At 34.0% G+C, this 17,167-nt stretch overlaps 1 protein-coding gene across 1 annotated transcript; it reads right to left on the bottom strand.

The window, feature by feature from the left end:
• Positions 1–3,681: 3,681 nt before the first annotated feature.
• LOC134246046 (uncharacterized) lies at positions 3,682–5,434 on the bottom strand. The gene is made up of 2 exons (XM_062728313.1): positions 4,598–5,434; positions 3,682–4,368 (listed from the first exon to the last, which is right to left on the bottom strand). The coding sequence occupies exons 1-2, from the start codon at positions 5,432–5,434 to the stop codon at positions 3,682–3,684; spliced, it is 1,524 nt and encodes a 507-aa protein (XP_062584297.1).
• Between the last annotated feature and the right edge of the window lie 11,733 nt (positions 5,435–17,167).

Raw genomic sequence — 17,167 nt, 5'->3', positions numbered from 1 at the left:
AAATTCTTTCTCCCGGACGAGCCCCCAATTCTGTTATGGGTCAGAATAACCCTAAATGCCAGCAAAGATCAATAATACAATTTAAACTTAACAATAATTTATTTACAGTAATATATCATAAGTATATGAAACATAAAGTACAAACTTAGCAAGAATCTAAAAAATACATGCATCAGAGTGTCCGTTGCTGCACACAATGTCCCAGTGAAATTATATCCCAGTAATACCTCAATGATGCTTATACGACAAAAGTATATCTATGCATCGAATTGACAGGGTATTTATACAGTATCATAAATCTAGAATTTTCTAGAAGTTGTTAAAACATGATATTACTGGAACAATCTGGACATACACAAAATTCAGGAATGTTCTAGAAACAATGACCGAACATATTGACCACTCTGGAATGTTCAAGAAACTTAATATTACTAATAATATACATGATGAAACAATACAAATACAACACACCTCACAACAATATGTTGGGCGTGGAGATCGGTCCTTCGCATGAGACCGTATAAACCGAGGTCCCGTGTTGCAGGAAGTGCTGGCACGAAAAAGATCCCTCCCTGCTCAATGACTCTGAGTGCCGAGTATAGGACAAAATTTGTAGCTCTTCATCGATAAGTGGTGGCGTTTCCATACGAGTGAAAAATTCTCGATCGAAAGGGACGTTAAACAACATATAATCAATCATCTCGTTGATTCGATACGCAAGAGCATGCTCTACATATAAACAATTTCTAAAAAGATGCAAATTTTTGACAAGCAAGTTGATGAAACATATGATGAAAAACATGATACAAGAATATGAGCAGTCTCGTTAAAAGTCGTCATTTGGTAAGTTCTATGGTCGATACAATAACCTTAACTTTAAGTCAAATGCTGACTAAGTTTTTCATACTAATTATTATGTATTATGCCTTTATTTACGCACTGAATTGTCAACGGATTTTCAGATCATGGCCAGGATCACACGGCGGGTGAGACCGGTTGGCAGGGGATGCTCACTCCTCCATGACACCTGATCCCATCTCCGATGTTTTAGAAGTCTGTGTTTGCCCTGCTCCTGATTTGGTTTGTTTAATGGACTTTTCAGCCTGAATACTGTTCTTTATCTCCATTTATTTCATTTTTTAAAGAAAGGGTTAAGTGTTTTAGGAATATATTAAAGAATAGCAAAAAAATTTTGTTTGCTTGTTGTTTAATATAAAAAAGTCACTCTCGCGAATTTTTCACCCGTATGAAGACGTCACCACTTGCCGCTGGAGGGCTGCAAATTTAGTCTTATACTCAACTTGCACACTCAGAGTCATCGAGTTGAGAGGGATTTTTTTTGTTCCAGAACCTACTGCGACACGGGACATTGATTTATACCCGTCGGTCTGATCCATTGGACGAGTCTTTGCGTCCTGCAGTGAGAAATATTAAGATCAACTCCTTACTCCGCAACTCAAACCACTGCTTCATGGCCATCCAGGCGTAGTAATTCGAGATTGGATATTAGGCACTTGTGCGAACCATTTTATATCTGTCCCTTTTTTTACTAAATAAGAGGCAATATAAAAGAAATGAGATCTCGTTGCGAGCAACGAGTAGGTCTTCCGTTGAATTTCTCGATAAGATGAGATGTGATTTTGACTGAGATAATCGTTTAAAGAGAATGACATGAAGTTTTTCTTCATTCAATTTAAAATTTATGATTTTTATCACGATATTCTGAGTATCTTAAAATTGTTCAATATTGCTTATAAAAATACTCCCCTTTTTCTACACGTAAAACATAAAAAATGTAGCATTTTGGCCCCTTCCGACCCCTAATTACATAACATATGATCCAAATTTTATCATATATTGGTACAAATCGTTAAGAGGAATACTTTTGCCCCATTAATGTACAACAAAATACTGATCATTTGAGAGTTATAGATAAAAAGACTTGGCCCCTCTGAGCCCCTAATTTGAGGGGTCAGCCCTTTTTTGTGATACCAAATGAAAGGTCTTGTGATTTCAAAAACTTTTTGTTCAACACCTATTCAAGACTTCTTTTCGTTGTGGAGATATGCTCAATGACATTATTTAGGGGCCACTCCTACAAGCCCTAAATGGGGCCGTTTTTCAAAAATTCAAAGCATGCATACTGTTAAGAACATTATTCTGACCAACTTTTGTTCAATATTGCTTATCAAAATATTCCCTCTTTTCAAGTTATGAAGTGTCAAAGATTTGACATTCTGGCCCCTAGTGACCCCTAATTACGTAACATATGATCCAAATTTTATCATACACTGTTGCAAATCGTTAAGATGAATACTTTTGCTTCAGAAATGTATTACGTTACAAAATATTGATCATTAGGGAGTTATAGATAAAAGACTTTTGGCCCCTCTGAGCCCCTAATTTGAGGGGTCAGCCCCTTTTCCTAATAACAAATGAAAGGTCTTGTGATTTTAAAGATTTTTTGTTCAACACTTATTCAGAGATTTCTTTTCGTTGTGGAGATATGCTGAATGGAAATATTTAGGGGCCATCCTCAAGGTCTTTAATGGGACCGTTTTACAAAAATTCAAAGTACGTATATTGTTGAGAACATTTTTCTGACCAACTTTCGTTAAATATTGCTTATCAAAATATTACTCCTTTTTGAGATATAAAGCGTCAAAGATTTGACATTCTGGCCCCTTGTGACCCCTTATTACGCTAGATTTGCTTAAAAGTTTATAAAATATTGTTGCAAATGGTCTAAAATTAAAAAATATAGAAAAATCGAGCAGAAAAAGTGATAAATTTTTTTGGACACACGGGGGATTGAACCCGGGTCGCCTGCGTGACAATCCAACGCGCTAATCATTTAGCCATTGGAAGCACCGCTTCGAGTTTTTAAATGCAAATATCTCGAGATTGGCTATTCCGATTTTCAAACAAAATACATATTTTGCTTCTGCAAAAAAGTTTTCATTCAAATCAAAAACAAAAATATTAAAAAACAAAAATTGAAAAATTTGAAAAAATTGCGTTTTTTAAATTCGCTTCCGGTTGCAACCGGAAGTATTGACGACGCACAAAAAGATGTTTGTGCCACGCTATAAGTCAAGAACTATCATCTCCTATAAGTCTCCACTTCATATCTCAAACAGTTTTCGCTACTAAGTCAAGACAAAATTGCATTTTAAAATCAGAAAATTGGCCATATCTTAAAACCGGAAGTGACATCATAAAAATGCTTAAAAACCTATCAAGATCGATTAATTAACTATTACATATGAAAATTTCATGTAAATCGGCCGAGCCGTTCCTGAGAAATCGCGTGCACAAAATCGGTTGGAATAATAATAATAATAGGGAAAAAGAAACCGAACGAAAACGGAAACGCAAGACCTTAATAATGATAATATTAATAATAACATTTGTATAGCGCCCTATTTAGAATAAATTATAGGCGCTGAACAAACAGTATTTCCGATATACAAGTAGTTAAATACAACACAATAATCATAAAAACATAAAACCTAAAATCATTGTACGAGATCGTTACTAACATAAGAATAAGCTAAAATTATAAGCTGCTAGACTAAGATCAACTTGAGATCAACTTAAAAAAATTTCACACAATACAGGTTGTGCCCAAATAAATAGTCTGAGGACAATAAAACTCGATAACTTGTTCATAATAAAAAATTACACGTCGTATGCTATCTTAAAAAGATGAGTCTTAAGATCTCGCTTAAAAGCTAAAAGTGACGTCTGGAACCGGAGAGCATCCGGTAAACCATTCCACGAAGTTGCTGCTGCATGGTCAAAACGACGCGTTCCGTATGTCTTCGTGCGAACACGAGGTTTCACAAGTTGTTTAGAGTCATACGAGCGTAGAGTTCTTGACGGTTTATCGACTGTTATGAGTTCCTTTAGGTATGATGGTGATGTCCCCTGGAGTACTTTGAAAGTGTATAAAAGGATCTTATAATATGTTCCAAATTTAACTGGAAGCCAGTGAAGAGATATCAGGACTTCGGAGATATGATCATGCTTCTTAGTTCGGGTGACAATCCTTGCTGCCGTATTTTGTACTCTCTGTAGCCGTGATATATTTGTCTCTGTAATTCCATAGAGTAATGCATTTCCATAATCAAGTCTTGATGTAACTAGAGCGACAATTGGAGTCTTACAAGCATCTTCTGTTATGAATGGACGAATTCGACTAATATTTCGTAGGTGGTAAAAACAGGATTTGGACACTGCGCTAATCTGATTCTCCATGGTAAGTGATTTGTTGAAAAACACTCCCAAATTCTTCACACAATCTGATTTACAGATGACAGAACCATCAAAATCAAGTTGGTGTGTAAAAGATCTTTTAAGCTGACTCTTTGGTGTAAAAACAATAAACTCAGTTTTATCCTGGTTCAATTTTAGTAGATTTGCGCACATCCAACTTCTCACCGTGGCTAAACAAGTTTCTAATCGACTTTTTTAGTCTGGCCATGTTTCGCTCTGTTTTATAACAAAGTATATTTGTGTGTCATCTGCATAACAGTGGAACAGCATGCCATGATCACGACAAATTTTACCGATAGGTTTCGAGAAAAGGCAATACAAGACTGGTCCAAGCACTGAGCCTTGTGGTACTCCGCAAAACAAGATCTTCGGAAGCACTCCCACCAATGACTATTCTTTGTGTGCGCTGTGTCAGGTAGGATTCGATCCATTCCAGAGCTGCCCCAGAAATCCCAAAAGAGAACCTGAGACGTCTGAGTAAGATGGTATGGTCGATCACATCAAACGCAGCAGACAAGTCTAGCATCATTAGGGCCATACAGGAATTTTTATCAAGCGCCGATAAAATGTCATGATGGACTCGGAGGAGTGCCGTCTCTGTAGAGTAGCATGCTCGATATGCTGACTCCAGTGGTTCCTGTAGATTGTTCATTTCCAGATGATGCTTTAGTCTTTTTGACACTACATTTTCGAGTATTTCTGAAATAAATGGTAAATTGGAAACTGGTCTATAATTTTTCAGTTCTTTACAGTCAAGTTCCGGTTTCTTCAGAATAGGGCGAATTATAGCCTCTTTGAAGGTTGTCGGTTCTGAAGATCCAGATAATGATTTGTTTATTATCACTGTTATTAAGGGAAGCAACTCTTCAATGCATGGTTTAAGTAAAGATGTTGGGATTGGGTCATTCTCACAAGACTTAGTTGGTGCTCCCATGATGACATAGATCTCCTTATTTGTAGCTTCAAAGAAATCAACAAGTTTCTGACCCACATATTGAATATCACTCTTCAGTGCCTCGCTAACATTAACTTGCTTAGATTTACTAAGTTCCGATCTGATCGTTTCAAATTTTCCAGTAAAAAACTCACAAAATCTATTTGCTAACATCTCTTTGCTGTCATGTGCTGGAAAGACAGTCTTCTTAACCTTCCCCATGAGATTGTTAGTTAGGTTACTAGTTAAATAGTTGTTTTTGGTCATGTGCAGTTTCTTATATCTTTGTAGAGTAGAAATCGTCCTGCGATTGCAGCAGCAGTTTTGAATAATCGGTACACAATTGTCTGTAGATTTGCTTGTGTATCGTTAAGTCAGTTTCACGCATTTTCCGCTCTGCTTTTCTACGAGCCTGCTTGGCTGCTTTTAAGTTGGCGTTATACCATGGTGTTTCTGGTCTTATGATTATTTCTTTTGTCTGAACAGGTGCATGGCTGTCAAGGATACATTTAAGACTGGTGTTATATGTCATCACTAGTTCATCAATCTGCATGTCCATGTTTTGCTGACTGACTGATGAAGAAATGTCTTTCTTAAATTCATCAATGTTCATCTCACTTAACTTCCTGAAAGACACAGTTTTTCGTTCAGGCTTTGGTTTAGAGATTTGTATCAGAGCATGAACAGTATAATGGTCTCCTGCAGGATTTCCTCTGTTATCACACAAAACTGGGTCACTGATCGTCGGATCAGATAGAAGAATGGAACTGTCCTCCCTAGTAATCATGACATCCAAGGTATGACCATGGACATGAGTCGCACCTTGCACTCTTTGGCAAAGTCCATGATCATTTAATATTTTCATGAACGTCTTTGAATCAGAGTCACTGGGACGATCAATATGGAAGTTTAGGTCACCAAGTAATATAAGGTCCTCCAAAAGAATAATCCGATTGTCAAGATATTTTGACCATTCCTCAAAGAAGGTCGAATTTCGAAAATTATTTCCTGTTGATGGGGGAGGGCGATAAATAGCACACAAACGAGAAATTACACAGTTTGGCATCCCTATGACACAATCCATTTGTTCGAAATGGGTGTACTGGGTTTCTGGTTTGATAGGTCGTATATCAATGTTTCGTTTGTGGATAATAGCTAGTCCGCCCCCCTTCTTATGTTTTCTAGGTAGGTGAGTAGTTGAATAGCCAACCGGTGTCATTTCTGCTATAACACATTTATCTGTATCGCTATCAAGCCAAGTTTCAGTCAAAACAAGAATATCAATGTTAAAACTTAACTTAAAAATTCTGCATCCACGAAATCAAATACCCGTGAACAAAGAGTTTTTCCTCAAGCCATGAAAATTTGACACCTTGAAAATATGGGATTTTACAGTATATCTTAAACATCATGAGTAATATCAGGTGTCACTTAGACAGTGCGATTAGAAGAAATACGTACATCTTAAACATCATAAGTAATTCAGGTGTCACTAAGACAATACAATAAGAAGAAATACGTACATCTTGTACATCATAAGTAATACCAGGTGTCACTAAAACAATACAGTCAGAAGAATTACGTACATCTTAAACATCATGAGTAATTCAGGTGTCACTAAGACAATACAATCAGAAGAAATACGTACATCTTAAACATTATAAGTAATACCAGGTGTCACTAAGACAATACAATCAGAAGAGATACGTACATCTTAAACATCATGAGTAATTCAGGTGTCACTAAGACAATACAATCAGAAAAAATACGTACATCTTAAACATTATAAGTAATACCAGGTGTCACTAAGACAATACAATCAGAAAAAATACGTACATCTTAAACATTATAAGTAATACCAGGTGTCACTAAGACAATACAATCAGAAGAGATACGTACATCTTAAACATCATGAGTAATATCAGATGTCACTAAGACAATACAATCAGAAGAAATACGTACATCTTAAATATCATAAGTTATGTCAGGTGTCACTAAGGCAATACAATCAGAAGAAATACGTATCTTAAAGATCATGGATTATATCAGGTGTCACTAACACAATACAATCAGAAGAAATACGTACATCTTAAACATCATACGTTATATAAGGTGTCACTAAAACAATACCATCAGGAAAAATACGTACATCATAAGTTATGTCAGGTGTTACTAGGACAATACAATCAGAAGAAATACGTACATCTTAAACATCATAAGTGATATCAGGTTTCACCACAGGATGGAAATCCACCATTCAGTCGACTGAATGGTAACTGAATGCCCACTGAATGGTCACTGAAAGGTCAATGAAAAGACCCTTTACCGTGACCTTTCCGTGATCATTCAGTTACCATTCAGTCGACTGAATGGCACATACATTTCAGTTACCTTTCAGTTAACATTATGTTGCATCTTTTATATTGAATAATCGGCTTATTTTTTAACTTAAAAATTTTACTTTACTTTTACCTGGTATAATAGCATTAGATTTTATGCAATTCCAAATAAAAAATGGAAAAATAATTAATACAAGAAAAAAAATTGTGCACAAGGCCAGAATTGAACCCGGGTCTACTTCTTCAATGTCCGCGACCTTATCAATTACGCTACTACTTTTTGTTGAGAAATAAGGATTTAAAATCAATTAATTTTTAGAAATCGATGGAACAATCCGTTCACCTGTTGTATCAAGGAGCTGCGATGTGTATATATCTTGTATATCTTTTTTATATTGTCCCCCGCTTGAAAAGTGAGGGATATTAATTTGGGTCTGTCCGTCCGTCCGTCCGTCTTTTTTGTCTGTCTGTAATGCTTTCGTTTCCACACGATATCTCGAGAACCCTTTGAGCTTTCGCAATGAAATTTTGTGGACTAAAGAAGAACCCTATTGATTTTGAGGTCAAAAGATCAAAGGTCAACGTCATAAATTCGCAAATTCTGTCTGCTATAACTTTTTCGTTTCCGCGCAATATCTCTAGAACCCTTTGAACTTTTACAATAACATTTTACATATGAACTCCCTGTGGCCTAAGGAAGACCCCTATTGATTTTGAGGTCAATAGGTCAGAGTTCAAGGTCTTAAATTTATACATTCTGTCTGTGTGTAACACTATCCTTTCTGGGCGATAATTCAAGGAGATTTTGAGCTTTTTCAATGTAATTTTATACCAAAACTCCTAGGGCTTCTCTCATCTCTCTCAAAGTGTCCCGCCCCGTTTGTTTTATTAGTATTTATTTATTACATGTCGTTATTTTTAGTACAGGGGCATGAGGAGAGTTATTACGTATAAAACAGGTTCTCGGTGGACTTTATATTCTTATTACATCTATTAGAACTGTTTAATAAAGTTTAAATTAGACACCATAAATTGTGTAAAATTTTGACAAAATCGAAGGTGAATATATACATGTATATGTGACTCTTTCTTTGCATATAATTTTCGTTCATTTCAAGCGATTCCGTGGTGTAGAGGTATGTCTCTCGCTTGACATATGAAAGGTCCCGGGTTCGAATCCCGGACGATTTATTTTCTTTTTTATTTTAAGAAATACTTTATTTTACTGAATGATAGTATTCAGCATGTGAAATGAAAAATTTATGACGCCTGGCTTGCACAAACTCATAAAATCATCATTACAGTGAGATCAATATTCCATATAAAAAAGAATCCTCTATACACATAATAAAGAATAAACAATCGAATCTTTTTATCCATTTTGGCATATTTTATTTTCTTCAGTATACATGTATACATTTAATAATTCTACAAATTCAGTCAGGAGGATCCGACCCTCCCCCCCCCCCTCCACCGAACTGCGCATGATTAACTTTTTCCCTAGCGGGGGACACAAATTCTCTGAATTAGCTTGTTCTCTGTTACTTGCGCCGATTTAGGGGACAGACTGATTAATTACACATCTCCTATCGGGATGATGACAATAATCAGCAACGGGCACCTGTTCCTGTGTCAGAGATTTGAGATCATTGTAAATTCTCTATCTAGAAACTTAATTAGTAGAATAATTTTAAAACAGTATCATTTAAAAAGCTAAAAATCTACAATATCTAGTTTTTTTTTTACAATAGGCATGTATAAATGATTTATTCTATTCATGTAAAAAGATTTTAAAATGATGTCTTCCGAAAGCTAAAATAATTATCCTGCGTTATTGACAATTAAGAAACGAAATTTATAATATAAGCGTTCTTCCGGAAAAGGTGTAAATAATAAAAATTCTGTCTCATCATTTAAAACTAAATATTTCCATGAAAAATACACGTATAAGCACTACAGAATGTGTTATGCGGCATTTATTTAAATTTTGATTCGACTATCGGATCATCATTTTTTATCACTTGAAGAATTATTGTTTTCTAAATCTGATTAGAAAATTAAAAATAATTTTGAATTAGTATCATTTATTTTTATAAAATTATAATAATTATTTAGACATATTTTAAGGTACCCGAATTTAATTACGATAAGAAAAAAAGACACAATTAAGATTGAATAATAAATCTTTAATTCAAAATATTGCTTCCAGAAAAATATCTGATTATTAATTAATTAGCTAGTGAAAAAATCGCTAAATTGAGACCTAAATGTACTGAAAGGTGACGGAAAGGTAACTGAAAGACGACAGAATGGTCACTGAAAGTCGACAGAAAGGTCACTGGAAGTACGGAAAGGTAACTGAAAGTTGATGGAAAGGTGTCCGCTGAATGATGACTGAAAGGTACCTGAAATGTGACTGAAAGGCAACTGAAAGGTCACTGAAATGTATGTACCATTCAGTGGCTGAATGGCCACTGAAAATTCACTGAAAGCCGCCTTTCAGTTTTAACTGAAAGGTCTTGTTTCTTCCTGTGCACTAAGACAATACAATCCGGATTGTAACAAAAATGGACATGTAACACATTAGACGTGATATTGAGTGCCATGTAGGAATGAACATCACTAGCTTCTGTTTTTATAACGATTAATGTCCATCAAGGTTTCGTTCATTTCTTCAGCTTGAATGTGGCAACAGAAATATGAGATCTGAGACACATTCTTAATTCTAATAAGGTTGAGTCTCCTTCTTCATCATATTTGACCTTGCCTATCGATAGACACAGATGCGGAGTCTGTCAGTTTGAATATTTATTTGTTTTGATAAAAATCTTTATTTCTGTATAGTCAGGAACTCTGACAAATATGTTTACAATCACGTTGTATTCTTACATTTATCAAATTAACTTTATTTTTACTATTTAATATTAAAGTAAGTTTACTTTTCAAGAAAACACTGACTTACACATACAGAATACCTTCGATTTTATCTGTTTTATCTTAGTTTTGGTCATATATTAGGGATGTCAACGAATACTTGAGTATCGACTAAAATTTCTTAAGTCGATTATTCGTTAAAAGTGTGTTATTTAATAGTAATTTTAAATTCAGTGTTACAAACTTGGATCAGTCCGTTTCATTTATTTACAGTTCAATGTTATTGTAAGACTCGGGGTAATGTTAACTGTTCAAAGGAAATTATTTGTATTTTGATTCATGTTCGCCAAACATGCCTTCAGAATCTACAGCTGATTCCGTCAAAAATATGCAGTCTTCAAGTTAAACTTTCCTAGTAAGTTCTTCACGAAAATGAAGCAAAATGGCATGTTTTATGTACAAGCGTTATTTGAAGAACGGACAAATGAAAGCATTTCATATTCTAAAATCAGATAAAATGTACATTAAATGTTACATCTGAGATCAAATACATATTGATGTACTTTTTATACTATACGTTACTGTGAACGATTCGGAAATTTGTTGTACGTTTATAAAGGTGATAGCTTAGGTTAAATATTGTAAAACTAGTCTATAAAAGACAGTGAAAATGATATGAAAAATTAATTTAAAATTCAACGAATATTCAACTATCGTTCGACTAAAGCTTCCGACTATTCGACTAAGGCGTCCGAATAAAATTGACATCCCTATCATAAATACATGTTTTTACTACGACAGAAAATTATATCTTGCTTGGGATTAAATTAGAAATATTGAATATATTATTAATACATTAACAAGGAAGCATATATTTGAATTATCACAGATGTGAATAAATATGAGTCATTTCTTGACCGTATTTTTGATTTCTTTACATAAATAACACTCTCACTCCCCATCACTAAAGCCGTTGTAGAATTCATCCTCAAAATTCACATTCCAGTTCGTATAAATCAAAAATATTGATTTAATGTGACATTATTACGTGTTAAAAGAACTGTGTTATGCAGTGTTGTTTTCTCTTTTCATTTGAACATTATGATAAATGATAATTTTCAATGTTATAGAAATGTTCAGATATAAAGAGAAAAAAAATAACATTTTCATTATTCTTTAAAATTACCTATTATGCTTAAATCCTCAAAAAAATTCTTAAATTTACAAACTATTAAGTAGACTCTGGGTCAGTTATATGATTTTTATTGTATTTTTTTTTTCATCTTGACACATTGTTGAATTGTCTTAGTGACAACTGATATTACTTATGATGTTTAAGATGTACGTATTTCTTCTGATTGTATTGTCTTTCTGACACCTGGTATTACTTATGATTTTTTAAGATGGACGTATTTCTCCTAAATGTATTGTCTTGGTGACACTTTTGATGTTTTAGATGTCCATGCTTGTTCTCCCCCCAAATGTATTATTTAAATGCCATTATAAGCTTTCGTGCTTTTTTCAAATATTTCACTCTCAACTTAACAATCTAAAAATATATATTTATTTAAATGGAATTTATACATGAAGTTGTTAAAATACTTAATTAGAAGCAATGTTGTAATTTAAATGATGTTAAAGAAAGGAATATAGACAAGTTCCGATTTAAAAAACAAAAAACAATAAAACAAAAGACCAAACCTGAAAATTGACATAGGGTATTGAGTTATAGCATTTTGACATCAGAACAGGAAGCTAAATTTGCTTGCAATTTACATAATTGTATTTTTATGAAAGGAGAACACGTCATTTGTCCATTCCTTTTACCTACTTCACCGAAGGGTATCTTCAAATAATTCTTTGTTTTGTAAATTTGATGAAAAATATCAAAAGATGACGAAGATCTTTCTGTTTTCTGTATTCTGTTTGATAACACAAATATTCAGCTAAATGAAAAAGTTACATGGACATAACGAAAAGTACTAGTATTCAAGCTCAACAGTCATGAAAACTGTAAGAAATAGGAGCAGAGCAAATCATTTCGATTAAAAAAAAGGTCATATTAACAAAGTACATTGTTTAAAACACATATATAAAACATTAAAATAAAAAAATGAAATATTAACAGTGGGTATTCAAAATCATACAAATATCAGTAAATCTAGCATTAGGTGGTGTGCCGACTGACGTTTCTCACTCTTCCTGTTAGATCATTATTTATTCACTGATTTTCTTTCTGCAGTTCGATCAACATAAGGAACGATACTCTCAACAGGAAGGCTCTTTTTTCCAGGCCACCCGATCCCAGCTCTGATGGATTAGGGTCTTTGTTTGATACTCAATTTGCTGACTGGCGCTTTTCATATTTTTTGTTAGTCCATTACTTATACACTGAATTGACGACTGATTTTTTCTTTATTTCCTGATCATGACAAGGAACATAGGGCGGGTGTTACCGGTCAGCAGGGGATGCTCACTTTTCCATTGCACCTGATCCCAACTCTGATGTTTCAGAGGTCCGTGTTTGTTTTACTCCTATTATGTATTGTTTTATGGACTTTTATATTGAATACTGTACATTATTTCCATATCCTTCTTCAATCTCATACATTTATGCTGCAATATTTCAATATATTTTGTTTTATTAGATTTTCCGGATATTAATTGATACGCAAGAACATGGTTTACATGCGGTGAAAAAAAAACAAAGGGAAGCTACTGATCAATAAACGGATGTTGCAATGATTTCAAAATAGATTTTGACAACTTCTACGTTTCTTATTCAGTGCCTGTCAATGTTGGCAATGTACAAGAGCGATACATAAAATGATTCTGCAGAAAAGAAACATTAGTCCCGACACTAGCCTTTCTGTGGGGATTTGCTCGACCAAACGAATACACGAATGAGGCAGGGTCATTAATATTTCTCATGATTCGCGAACGATGTCTCACCTTACGCAAACAATAAAACGATTCGTCTCGATCCTATTATCAACATTTACGTTTTCAGTTACTGTAATGACACTTTTTTAAATATTAATAGATATTTGTTGGTATTTTTGTCTGCCTTATTCTATACCATTGTGTGGATCATTTCCATTCCTGGGGATCACGGTCGATGTGACCTGTATACGCTGACATTGTCAGCAAATATATAATTTATCATTGAGTCACAGACTGACTGATGTTTTTCATACATTGTTATTCCATCATTTATACCCTGAATTGACGATGAATTTTTCTATTATTCCCGATAATAACAAGAAGCACAGGATGGGTGTGACCGGTCAGCAGGGGATGCTCACTCCTCCATAGTACTTGATTCCACCTCTAATGTTTTGGAGATCCATGCTTGCTCGACTTCTATTCGGTATTGTTTTTTCGGACTTTTGATTTTGAATACTGTTTGTTACCTCCATTTGTTTCAAGGTTCCTTGGTAAAAGTATCCTACATCTTCATTCATGGTTTGTTTTAAATATTGAATTGGATTGGAGAAATTCACCACTGTTCAAATCCCTTTTCATTCCAAACAACAAATTATCCTAAAGAAGGTAAAATCAAGAGGATGTCCTTTGTAAAGTCAACCATCGTAAAAAATCAGGGCTATATTTCCGCTGCAGTTAAAAGTTTAGCTCTACAGTAAGATCGTTTTTGTTAGTTCGAAAAAAATATAGAGGGCAAGGTAGGGTAGCGGTCGAATTTGGCCGCTTATTTGATGTAAAAATCGGAACACTGGTAAAATTGTGATTGTAGTTAAGAAGCTAAAATGATGCTTGCTTTAAAACCAGCACTAATTTAGATTCAAAACTTACACGGAAGCCACTAGAGGATGAAGAAGTAGGATAATTTCTCGAATTTCCTGAATTCTGGTGGAATTTTATCATATTTAAGATACTTTTCTTTTCCGAAAACAGAGAGCACTCGCTTGCCTATCTGAGATTTTTACACATAAACTGCATCTGATACTAGTGTATATAATATATAAATATGGTAGATAAGGAAGCTTGTGTTCTATGTTTTCCAAAACAAAATGTGCAGATAAATCGATGAAAATTTGCAGAAAATGTGAAAGAGCTCAGTTCACTTTATGCAAAAAATGGCCCTTTAGATATACCTATTGATTGATGTAACACTTCATGTTCCATTTGAAGACGTAGTAATTTCATTTTCTATTAAAAATTTTCTTCTAAAAGTCCATGTCTTATAGAGATGGCTTTATGAAATTACAATGTTCTTGAATTTTGAGATAAATAGATTTAATTGAGTAATTTCAGTGAATAAAATCAATATGATCTAAAAAAAAAAATAATAAAACATGTCTTTTAATCCTCAGAAACAGATCTATCATTCACTAGTTGCATATTTTAGATCAGAAGTTGCGCTTTTTATTAAATATCGAAAAGTAGCTTTAAATATTGGCTGTTTTTGAAGACATTTTTCAGAATATGAGGAAATTGACGCATTTCGTGACGTCATAATGCATTGACTAGCCAAAAAATTACGTCATTTTTATAGATACACAGTTACCAAAGATCTAACTGATATTCAATGCAACTTTGCAGTTTCAGTTTTTCAGAAATTCACAGGGCCAAATAAGGCAAAAGTGAACCTTGTTTTTCGAAAATTGACCTATTTTCTGATCTCTCAGTGCTCTATGTGTATTCCAAAACTTAAAACCAATACTCACTTTGTGGCAGAGATGACAACAGGTTTTTACTGACAAACTGTTGAATCAGTTTAAAGAACTCCCAAAATCGGGTGTCAAATATGGGTCTTACCCTATCTTGCCCTTTATCAATCAATTGATAAACCTTTAAACCTTAAAATTAACAACTGTTTACGTTTTTTATGTAGAAAATTAATTGACTTTAATAAAGGTCCATTATTTGTCATGCACAATTAAACATCTTCTAGATCTCGCTGGACACTTAAAGCCTTTTTTTCAATCGTCTCGATATTTTACAAATAAATATCTCGCCTCTAAATGGCGAAAGTACATTGTTTACCGAGGTTTAAAATGTATAAGCCCAAAGATATCACCTGGTGAATCATAATATTCAACTTGTCACAACCCTTTGGTTACAGCAGAGAGAGCAAGTGTAAGAAGAAGCAGTTTTTTTTTTAACCATTTTAATCTCTTTTTATGTAACAGTGGTCTGTAATGTTTTAAAATATTCCCGTTATCACGCTTAATCTCTATATGTAGATAAATAAATAAATTGGAGACAAACTCCTAAAAACGTCTAAGTCTGGTAGTTAAAAAGAACGAACTGAACTGGGACGCGGAACGGAAACGCCTGGATCCCAGACGGTGGCACCGGTTGTCAATGACAACCGCGCACCCCATCCAAGATCCAAGAGAGATAACTCTAATTAAAATATACGACTCCACTACATTCCCCTACCTTAAGACCTTATGTCGAAGACATAAGTCTCAAGATATAAAGTATGCATGACTATATCATCAATATATTAAAACAACAAATATGCAAATATATACATCACTCAAGTCTCTCTCTCAAAAATATGAAGAATACATATGTAATTATACATATACATACTGCATATATACTCAGATACTCGCTCAAATAGTTAAAACAATCAACAATTTAAGTTAATCCACAACAACATTATATTACAAAACAACAGATATCTATGTAATAAATTATATCACATAAGGTTAAACTCTATAACAATATGCACATATGTCATATCTCTGTATCAACTATCAACACATTGTCACATAATAATACACATACTTGTATACTATTTATCTGTACATATATATTCAGGTATACATACAATAGAAAATAATACTAATCACAACATTGTCTTTAAATTTTAAGCACAAATTCAAATGACAAATAAATAATTTGTTAAAACTATAACTATAGTTCTCGACACAACCTCGTGCAAACTGTCCATGCACATATAGACACGGTACGACTGTCTAAATCAGAATCACCGGAAATAAAGTCACTGACACACTGGCGGAATTAAGGCACAGAAAACGTGGTACGAGAATGAAAGTCACCGGCACAACATCAAGGTAATTATGAAATAATAATTCAATGAGAATATATAATGAATAATTGAATATACTAAAATCTTTAAATAAGATAAACACAACTTAGTCTGTAGAAAAAAATACTCAGATAGCACATCTGTACATAGTTCTACAAATGTAATTTCAGGAAAACACAGGAAGAAAATATGAAGATGGACATGAAAATGGAATAATGAAAACATGAAGATGATGATGAATGACAAATGGTAAGATAAGTTGAGGTGACATACATATATAAAAACAAAAACCAACATTTATTCTTCAAAAATCCTGTAAGGTTCTAATACAACTTTCTTACCAAGACGGTTAGACAAGCTAGTACTATTTCTTTTATAGCAACTCAAACTGCCGTTCGCACTCTCAACCATCGTCAAACGCTCGTCTCTAGAAAAATATGCATTCTCACGCTCACTCTCACTCCTCTTCAAGCTGTCAATCTCACTCCTCAATCTCCTGTTCTCTCTCTCTAACTCTCGTCTCAACTCTCTCTCACGCATAAGCTCACTCCTCTCATTCAATCTTGCATTAGCTATTTCTTTCAATTTAATCAAACGTTCAATTTCAAAATCAATATCAAATATAAACTGTTTTAACTTCTGCTCCTCAACAGGGACGGAATATAACGAATATGGTGTGGACTCCTCGGTTTGGCTAGCGGTTTCGGTGGAAAACTG

The sequence above is a fragment of the Saccostrea cucullata genome, unplaced genomic scaffold, assembly GCF_032062105.1.
Source record: "Saccostrea cucullata isolate Sc308-1 unplaced genomic scaffold, CSIRO_AGI_Scuc_v1 ctg13406, whole genome shotgun sequence".
Taxonomy (NCBI): domain Eukaryota; kingdom Metazoa; phylum Mollusca; class Bivalvia; order Ostreida; family Ostreidae; genus Saccostrea; species Saccostrea cuccullata.
Note: the sequence above shows the minus strand (reverse complement) of the source record. Positions and strands in the feature narration are given on the sequence as shown.